Genomic DNA, 10,172 nt, shown 5'->3' on the forward strand with positions numbered 1-10,172 from the left:
GCAATAAAGTGATGTTGTCTTGGGAGAGGAGAGGCTTGGACTGAAACGCGTCCTGGGTGTCACGTGACGCTGTGTGTCATGCCTCCATCTATGTATGTATGTTGCATGTTATTCAAGATGACAACCACGCACCAACAACCCGAGGCCATGTTAAATCATATGGTGAGTTTTTTTTAAATGGAATAATAGCTCAGGAAAGGTCTGGAAATGTCCACCCTTTGCATGTCAGAAGAATCCAAAATGCTCTGCACCAACTCAAAGTTCCTCATTTTCCCACCAGCCATCTGTTTCCTGGAGAGAAAGAGAAAAAAACGCAGCCTCATCTAAACATTGACTACATATTTATATATTTCATACTGGCCAATCTGGAACGAGGTTGGGGGTGGGGGTGGGGGGTGGCATTCCAGCTGTTGTAGGATACGTTTCAGCTGCATGTCGACTTCCAAAAACACAAAAGCCTCAAGAGATGGACGGAGACATGACTGATGATTTCAGTCAGCTGAGATGTTTGTGTCCTTGGCTTCTGTCCTGAACCCCACCGCGTCCATCTGGGATGCTGATTCACGGACAAACGCATCCCTGCTGCTACACAATGCCGCTTTATTTCTGTTTGTAGGAATCTCAGGCTAACTCACCATAACCATTATACAGTATCTCCATTCTGAAGGCTAATAGAACTCCAGAACTGCAGTCAACAAGTCAGCTACGTGTATTCATCCCGGAAGAGGGGTTGGCTCTCCAGAGTCCCGTTGTCAGCAACGTGGACCTACATCTACTGAGGTATCTGTCGGGAGCTCCACCGCCCCTAAGCTTCAACGCTTCCTCCTGGTGGCGTGTGACCTCCATTCCAGATGGCATGAGGTCTGTCGCCACCAATGTCGTCACAGACTTCCTCTCCTTGCCGTTTGCCTGCTGGGGTGTGCTTGACACCGTCATGATAGACAGCGGGGCCTCAGTTTATCTCTGCCACCTTTACCACCTTCTTAGAGGAGAGGGCACCAAACGCCCCCAAGCTAATGGTGGCGGGGCCTCCCGTTCGCAACGTCCTGCACGAGCGAACAACAAGGTATGCCACAGCAGGCAAGTTGCAGGACCGTCTGCACCCTCCAAGAGGAGAGACCCCCGTAGCAACAATATGAGTTTTGGTCCATATCGCCCAACCCTAGTTCAGATATTTCCTACATCACCAAAAAAAACCTTAAAGTAGAGCGTGTTGGAACATAAGACTAAAGCTGTCTAATAACGGCCACTTTGACCGTATTTGAGTGGAAAAACGTCAGCCGTAAAATCGTAAAATTGTTTTTATTGGTTGTGAAAAGCAAACGTAGTCATTTGCACATTCCAAAGATTTTTTTTAAATGAGTTATTTAACTACTGTGACCTAAGTACTCGCTCGCGAGGGCTTCTGTTCACTAATGTGTACACATGGTAAACACTATAATGTACACACGTGTTACTCTGCACGATAATCTATACACATGGTAAACTGTTGACACTACAATATACACACATGGTAAACTGTGTACACTATACACACACATTGATTTTACATCAAATACTCCATAAATCTCAAGTAGTGCCGCCCACACTGGTGCATGAATGGGAATGAAGGGTTGGTGGTGGTCAGAGAGGCCGTAGACGCCAGTGGGCATCTGTGTCTACGAATGTACATTACCACCACCGGTGAGTGACTGCAGAGTGAATGACTAACGGAAACGCATTTAATCCATTATTATTATTCATTAATTCATTCATTTTCTACCGCTTTTTCCTCACGAGGGAGCCTATCCCAGCTGTCTTCGGGCGAGAGGCGGGGTACACCCGGACTGGTGGCCAGCCAATCACAGGGCACATATAGACAAACAACCATTCACACTAACATTCACATTAGCCTAGCATGTTTTTGGAATGTGGGAGGAAACCGAAATACCCGGAGAAAACCCACACATGCAAACTCCACACAGAGATAGCCGAGGGTGGAAATGAACCTTGGTCTCCTAGCTGTGAGGTCTGCACGCTAACCACTCATCCACCGTGCCGCCCCATTATTATTATTCATTCATTCATTCATTCATTCTCTACCGCTTTTTCCTCACGAGGGTCGCGGGGGTGCCTGGAGCCTATCCCAACTGTCTTTGGGCGAGAGGCGTGGTACACCCTGGACTGGTGGCCAGCCAATCACAGGGCACATATAGACAAACAACCATTCACACCAACATTCACATTCACATTAGCCTAGCATGTTTTTGGAATGTGGGAGGAAACCGGAGTACCCGGAGAAAACCCACACATGCAAACTCCACACAGAGATGGCCGAGGGTGGAATTGAACCTTGGTCTCCTAGCTGTGAGGTCTGCACGCCAACCACTCGTCCGCCCCATTATTATTATTTGAACAAAATACTGACAATGATCAAAGAATATGCCAATATAATTGACATACATGTTTTTTATTTTTGTTAAACTGTATGTTGTTACTGTACTGTTTGAAGTTAAATGTGTTTTACTAGATGACAAGACGTTTTTCTATACTTTTAGCAACTTTTTAAACACATGCCCTTGTGTATGGTGTAAATGACTCGTACCTTCTCGTCTTCACATTCGTCATCTTCTTCTGGAGTCTCCTTTCCACTCTCCGTATTTGCGTCCTCTTCCACTTCAGGGACTCGAATGAAATCAGAGTCCCTCCAGGCGTCCACCTCGGCCGTCATGTCTCCGTCTCCCAGCGAGGTGGACTAGCTCACTGCAGCCGAGACACGTCGCAGCTCCGTGGGCGTCTAGGCGAGGACAGCCCCCATGAGGACGTCCACGGTGGAGTTAGCCGCTAATTAAGTTGCAGGGCCCCGCACACCTGCAGCACACCTGACCGCATACTTAACACAGAACGACACCGGAAGTCCGTGGAAGCGTTGAAAAGTGTTTACCGGCACCGTGTAGCGTCAATCGGTAGCCGATAGAAGACGTTTGCTGTCCGGTTGGCTTGGAGGTTGTCAGCCTCAACCGTTCATGCCGAGACTAACGTCACCCTGCAAAAGTGCGGCGCCCAAGGGGGAAACAAATCTAAACCACGCCCACAAGAAGCGAAAACGGACCAATCACGTTAACAGAGTTCTATCCATACGGAAGCGAGCACAGGCCTAACATGCCAAACTAACGTCAAACAACTGCGATTGTGTGTAACGTGAGATCACCGTGTACACGTACGTAGATGTTTTGCTTTAAAAAAAACTTGTATAGCGGGAATAGTCCGCTGTGAGGGTTTTCCTATTACAATTACTGAGAGAACCAGTATGTTTTGGCTCGTCGCCTTTGTGTGACGTCACTGTGTCAAAAACTTCTCTTGTTTTGTTTCATTTTGAATAGTGCTGTTATAATGAGTCAACTCTAAAAAATGATGATTGACTGATTTGGTGCCTGGACTTGTTTTATACACCGAGACAGTTTTTTTTCAGTTTGATTGGCTGCACATTCATATTATGCAATATGTTCATTAGTGTCAAATTCCGGGCCTCAACATGTTGCTGCAGAGTTAAGAAGTCAGAAAGGTTTTAGGTGCACATATTATCCATATTATGCTATTTTAAGACAATAGCACATATTTCTACCAGTACTTAAAAACACTGGCTGTAAAGTCTCCATATATTGCTACCTGAAGTGAAACAACAGGCTTAAACATGCTATTTTGTGGTGTACACTGGTCTCTCGTTTATCACGCTTAAGTGGTTCCAGACCCGGCCACAATAAGTGAAATTCAAAGAAGTGATATTCAATATTAATGCATGAAATACTTTAGACGTTATGGCATACAAAACCCTATGGCAATCTTCCACGTGTTTTTTTAAACATTATTAGAGCCATCAAGACATGAAATAAAACTCATGTCGTCACTTTTACATTCCTATTACCCAATATAGTAAATATAATCACAGAAAATAAACATTACACATAAATTGGTTAACACAGACTCGCACGTGAGCAGTTCCTTGTTTTTCAAGCACTTTCCAGCCAATATTTCATGCTTTGCTGAGCTGCAGCACCCCCAGCTGGCGTCATGTGGTAATGTAATCCCTGCGTGATCTTTGACGTCACAACATAAACCACAACACAAACTCACAAATCAACCTTCTAAAAACAAACCGCTCACGCCGGATCGTGTACATTATTCCCCATTGTAACTCACAATTTGAGCCACTACTTTTGTAAATCTCAACACGACTAAGCGTTTTAAGAGTTACAGTGACGCCCCCTTGCCAGTGCATAGTTAGCACCAATGTTAGCGTAAAGACGTTTAGGGTGAAGTTTAGCAGTCCAGCTCCACATTTTCGCCAGAACGTTGTGTTAGAAACCAACAAAACAAACACACGCACACGCAGCAGTAGGACGACTCACTGGAGCACATGCTATCGGACTAATTAGCATAGCGCTCCTTCTTCCTCGCCCCTCCCTTCGTGTGCACAAGGGGTCGATCCTATGATCGGTAGTAACGATGGTAATATCACTTCGACGCGTCTTTTCACAAACGTTTTTTGTTGATTAATGATATCATATCAATTAGATTCATTCTTGGTGATATTGTTGTATTGAACATTAGTATTTTCTTGAAATACTGTTTTGATTGCCTAAAATCATTCTCCTAGTTTGTAGTCGTGTATAACACTAATATTGATACAATGTAATATAAGTAGGAAGCTGTTTATTTTACTGTTTTACATTTCAGTTCTTGTTATATTCTTCCTACTGTAGCAAAGTCAATTCCTGCAAAAGATCAATCCATCCAGATCATGATCCCGATTAACAATTTAAAATGAACAAATCATTCTAATATTGAACATTTTAAGTCAACTGTGTTGACTAAACTATATTGGCAATAAGAACCCATGTACTTACTTGGTATCGAATCGATACCAACATTTTCAGTATCGCCTACCCGGGCCCCCTGTGGTGGCGCATGCGCACTGTAGTCGCTGTGCCCTCCACTGTTTGCATTGTGTCTGTAGAGCCGGCGAGTCGTCTCCGAAAACAATTCAACCCACCGTGGCAATGTCGGGCAGGTCGGTCCGAGCGGAGACCCGGAGCAGGGCCAAAGATGACATCAAGAGGGTTATGGCCGCTATCGAGAAAGTACGAAAATGGTAAGCGGCGGAAACGACGAGAGAAGGGAGGGGAGGGGGTCGGAGGCAAAAAGCTGCCTCGGTTATCTAACAAGGAGAAAGCTTTGTTGGGGGGGAGCGATGAATGAAATAATAGGAGGATGATTTTCGGCGTTCTTTGACGGGCTTGACTTCACATGCGGCTCGACTGTACACACGGGAGCCTTCACCCGGTGCCGGCTGCTCGTCCGACCGCCGAGCTGCTGCTCTTCCCCACCGCCGTGCTGGAGCCAGACGAAGCCATTTCTGCAGTCACATGAAGCCGCCTGACGCGGAGCACGCACGGGGGTGGAGGACTTTTAAAACGCCCCAAGCTAGCCGCGGTTCTCTGAATGGCTTTACCGTTTCCACGACGACGCCCTCGACTCGGAGCAGTTTGGAGTTTTCCGTGTGGACTTTTAAAACGAGCGCTTTTTTTCTTTTTCCAAGTGCCGGAGAACAAGGCTCGGTGGGGGTGGGGAGCGGGAAGTGGGTTGCTGGAACGGGTGGTGAATGATCGAGAAGATCGCAGCTTTTTCAATAAAAACGCTTGTTTCCACGTCATAGTCCTACTTACACAGCGTGATTAACATTGTTAGTATAAGCACTACAGTACGTAGTACACGCACGCGCCTCTTTTCCGAGCCACAATACCAAACTAGCCACAGAAATTAGCATTGTTTTAAACTTTGTATTCATTTCTAAATTGGGCTCGATATACTTACAATATGTTATTTTTCTTATAGCCTCTTCATGTTAAAGTTATAAGACTCCTAGGAAAAAAATGTTGAATGCTAGCATGTGCTACAAGCTAAAAGTTACAACAGATGAACAACGTTCTAACCTTCGCCTGGACCATTGGCGCGATAGCTAATTTATTTAAGTACAATGTTGTATAAGATTAAATATGTTCCACTAAAATGTGATGAGTCTAAATATTACTTTACCGCACCTGAACGTCACTGCCGGGTTGACTCCATGTCAACAATAGGACTTCCGGTTTTGCTGTCCGGCAGTACTGTAGAATAACTTTGTTGTAACTTCATATTTATTGTCTAAACTACTACTACTACGAAGTTAATAAATGTTGACCTGAACGTGATTATTTCTACATTAAAATGTAAAAACAAAAAAATCGCGACGTGTAAACGTCACTTCCGGATTATCTACCTGTCAACGACGTGACTTCCGGTTATGCTGCTACTCGATAGGAGCTCTAGCTTCATATTTATTGTCTAAACGCCACTGAAAATTCAGCTACAATGTCGGTAAATATTACTGCAGTAGAGGTGAAGATGTCACTTGCGGTCAGTGAGCGGCAACAATATCACCTTAGGTTTGATTCTCAGTCCTGTTTGATAGAAATGCTTTTTTTTGGGGGGGAACACAGCTGAAAAAGTGCCACCATCCATGTTAATGCAACTAAACAAGTCACAATACCATGTCCTGTTTGACTTAATGGCCACAATATCACTTCCTGTGACTATCTGTCCCATCCAGGGAGAAGAAATGGGTGACTGTCGGAGACACTTCTCTGCGTATCTACAAGTGGGTGCCAGTGACGGAGCCCAAGTCAGATGACGTGAGTAACCCCAAAAACCTGCCAAGAATCCATATTGTCTACATGTCACCATGAACTGAGCTCATTTGGTTTCATGTGTGCTTCTGATTTGAAGAAAAATAAGAACAAGAAGAAGGGCAAGGACGAGAAATACGGCTCCGAGTTGACAACCCCGGAGAACAGTTCCTCTCCCGGGATGATGGACATGCACGGTGAGTGCCACAACACCCAAAGGTCCAATTTTGGTTGCTTGGTGCAACCTTTACGTAAAGCATTCTGATCTCTGTTTGTTTGCCTTGCAGATGACAACAGCAACCAGAGCTCCATCGCCGACTCGTCGCCCGTCAAACAGGAAACCAGCTGCAGCACCAGTCCGGCACCGGAGTCCACTACGGCGTCTCATCGTGATGACGGCAAGACCGATCAGAGTCCTGATGCCAAGAGAGGTACCACATATGTTGGAGACCTGCTGGTTTTGACACAAGAGAGAATGATTCCTTGCCTTCGTCCTGTGGTTGGCTCCCACACCGGAAGAGGCGTTCCAAAAACCTTCTATTCTCAGAACATGACTTTTCTTGCAAAACTAGATCATTTTCTGAGGATTACAACTTTTTTTCTGGAAAATTATTTCCATAACATTACTTGTCCATAAAAATTAAGATCCATCCATCCATTTTCCGCTTATCCGGGTCATGGGGGCAGCAATCTCAGTAGGGAAGCCCAGACTTCCCGGTCCCCGGCCACCTCCTCCAGCTCCACCAGGAGGACACCAAGGCGTTCCCAGGCCAGCTGTGAGACATAATCCCTCCAGCGTGTCCTAGGTCTGCCCCGGAGCCTTTTCCCGGCTGGGCATGCCTGGAACACCTCACCAGGGAGGCATCCGGACTCCTTGCCCGAGCCACCTTATCTGACTCCTCTCGATGGAGGGGCTCTACTCTGAGCCCCTCCCGGATGACTGAGCTCCTCACCCTAACTTTACACAAGATTAAAAAATATATTCTCCTGATAAACTACACTTAGACTTAAACATAAAAACAAAACTATTTCTTAAAGGGGACCTATAAATGTAGTTAGAAGGTAAACCATGTCCACGTTTTGGTGTTTGGTTTGATTGCGTTGTCGCCTTCAGGTAAGACCGCATCATCGTCAGACGGTTCGGATCGAGGGCAGAACATCAAGAGAGAAGGAGAGAAAGACGCCTCGGACAGCAAAGCCACTCAGGTAGAAACGTGTGTGAGAATGTTCTGCACTCCTGTTTCCCTATGGAATATTGACTAGTGGGTGTGGTTTGTGTGGCAGGATGTGGATCAAGCGGCCCCGCCCAGCAAGAAGAGCAAAGTAGAGTGTCAGGACTTTGATGAGAGTTAAACGCCCCTCCCCCTTTCCTCCCCTCCCTCCATTAAGTCGATTTGGGCTAATGGACTCACCCCACTCCCGACCCTAACCCCTCTTGTCTGAAGGGTGAATTGACGTCTCCCCCTCTTCTGGGTACTCCTCCGCAAGAGCCCCCCCCCCACCCCCAACGTGCTTCCTTCCACGTGTGACCAGGAGGGTGGCTCCCGGGTATCCAGAATTAGGAAAGATTGGGGGCGGGGTTTCCACGCTGCGACGTCGACGCTCCCGGTAGACTGATGTTGTTTCTCTTGGTATTTAGGAAAGTGTTTCTTCTCAGGAGGGTCAATGCACTGTTACGGTATGTCACAATCGATCACACTTTACATTTGCTGCTCTCCAGTGGAAGCCTCTTCTCTCCCTCCATCGCAACGTCCTGTTTGCCACGCTAGGAGGCGGGGAAGGTGCCTTGACAGCGCTTTTTGGTGCCATCTTTTTCTTTTTTTATGCCTTAAAATGCTCACGGTGGTGGTGATGGTGATGTTAGCTTCAGCACCTCACATCTGTCTAGCTTAGCAGAAAGCCTGGAAGGAAGTCGCCCCTTTCACACATTTCCTGGGTCCAGGTTCTGTGTGAGCGGCACCGACAAAGAATGGGCCAAGAAGCCTAAGTCAACCCGGCTACTTTCCTTTTTTTGGAGGTAATGGTAGGAGCCTGTGTGACGCCGGTGTCCATCTTCTGTCTTCTGTGTGAACGGCACCGTCACAGGATGGAAGGCCATGTTGACCTTGCTCCACTTTTCCCTTTCACACACTGCCTTTTATGGCTTCTGTGTGAACGTCACCAACACAGAATAGAAGGCAAAGGAGTCATTCTTCCACCATTTGTCTGTGTCGGGACTGTTCTGTACGAGAGGCGGAGGGGCTTGGGGTTTTTGTAGTATGAAGAGCCTTTCACACTGACGACAGGCTATGTGGCTGTTCTGTGTGAACCGCACTAATACGGGCCGGGTAGGACAGACTCAACCCGGATATGTTCTGACATCTTCGGTAGAGGCCGTGTTTTGATGGTCACTGTGTGAAAACCTTTGCTCGCTCCTTTTCTGAAGGTGGATAAATGGAGGACAAGTCACGTCGCTTCCAGGCTTGATGCTAACGAGATGTTGCACGTATCGACGTGAGCGCCACACGCTAGCAGTCCAGGTTTCTCCCGATGCCATGCCAAGGAGTGGTAAAATGTCCCGCTAGCTTTGTCCTCACGGTGCTGACATCACGCTTGGGTCGGTCGTCGGCGCTCCCTACTTGAAGTCTTGTGTGGGATGCGGGAGGAGCCGGCGGTGGGTAGGCGTGGATTGCGATGCGGGCATGGTGGCGTCTCATGGACGGAGAGAAGAGCAGAGTAGAGGATGGATTAGCATATACCTCATTCCCAGTCCAGCAGCGCTGGCGTTTCCAATGCTACGGTTGACATGTACACTTGTGATTAGCATTATTATTGTTATTATTATTACACACACACTCACTTTTTAACCTGGTAGCTTTGAAGCCATTGAGCCCATCCATCCCAGCTTCTAGTTTGATTCTTTCTCCTCCCTCACATTCGGGACCATTTTGTTGGACTTTAGAACTTGTACAGATTTATGCTTTGCTTTTTTGACTTATTTATTCCATCAGTAGTGCTTGGTTTTTATGGTCCGATGCTTTTGTTTTCTTAATAAAACCCACAAACTTGACTGCTGCTTATTGATTCTTCTAAATCCTCCATTGGTGGCTTCTTTCCAACCATTTTGACAACATTATTGCATTTTGCTTCATTTGTAAAGCAAACTTCTCATGACATTTTTGGGGGAGGTAAAATATATATATTTTTTCCCCCCATCACATTAAATAAATGAGATGTTTTCATTATTTGGGCCTATATATATTTATACATATTTTATATTCCCCTTTTGTGTAAATTAGTTTAATCTCATAACATTTCCATTATAAAATCAATACCAGATTATCAGAAAGATATGTTTCACACAAGGTTTCATTTCCATTTTTCCCCCATAACTTTTTAACATTACAAGCCAATATTCCATGTACTTTAAATTAAATTGAATAAATAACAATTATATAAATATAAATGAATATAGGAAGAATCTTATTA

The 10,172-nt window shown here is 45.8% G+C and overlaps 2 protein-coding genes across 7 annotated transcripts in view; one reads left to right on the forward strand and one right to left on the reverse strand.

Annotated features, from left to right (window-relative positions):
• The window catches only part of mast4 (microtubule associated serine/threonine kinase family member 4), a 55,916-nt gene extending 52,650 nt beyond the window's left edge, over positions 1-3,266 (reverse strand). For 3 of the 5 annotated variants that reach the window (XM_058064968.2, XM_058064969.2, XM_058064967.2), the window contains exon 1: positions 2,585-3,266. In XM_058064968.2, the coding sequence (XP_057920951.2) occupies positions 2,585-2,710 (126 nt within the window). In that variant the 5' untranslated portion in view covers positions 2,711-3,266. The remainder of the gene's footprint in view (positions 1-2,584) is intronic. The other 2 variants (XM_058064971.2, XM_058064970.2) reach the window with 1 other exon arrangement.
• A 1,687-nt stretch (positions 3,267-4,953) lies between these two features.
• bcl7a (BAF chromatin remodeling complex subunit BCL7A) lies at positions 4,954-9,753 on the forward strand. Of its 2 annotated transcripts, none has more exons than XM_058064980.2 (6): positions 4,954-5,131; positions 6,629-6,710; positions 6,805-6,901; positions 6,992-7,135; positions 7,819-7,910; positions 7,989-9,753. In XM_058064980.2, the coding sequence occupies exons 1-6, from the start codon at positions 5,040-5,042 to the stop codon at positions 8,055-8,057; spliced, it is 576 nt and encodes a 191-aa protein (XP_057920963.2). In that variant the 5' UTR covers positions 4,954-5,039; the 3' UTR covers positions 8,058-9,753. The 2 variants fall into 2 exon arrangements, with proteins under 2 accessions (XP_057920963.2, XP_057920964.2); XM_058064981.2 differs by lacking the exon at positions 4,954-5,131 and adding an exon at positions 5,185-6,464.
• The last annotated feature ends 419 nt before the right edge of the window (positions 9,754-10,172 follow it).

The sequence above is a fragment of the Doryrhamphus excisus genome, linkage group LG10 (genome assembly GCF_037039965.1).
Source record: "Doryrhamphus excisus strain RoL-2023G ecotype Guam linkage group LG10, RoL_Dexc_Guam_v1.1, whole genome shotgun sequence".
In the NCBI taxonomy this organism is placed as follows: domain Eukaryota; kingdom Metazoa; phylum Chordata; class Actinopteri; order Syngnathiformes; family Syngnathidae; genus Doryrhamphus; species Doryrhamphus excisus.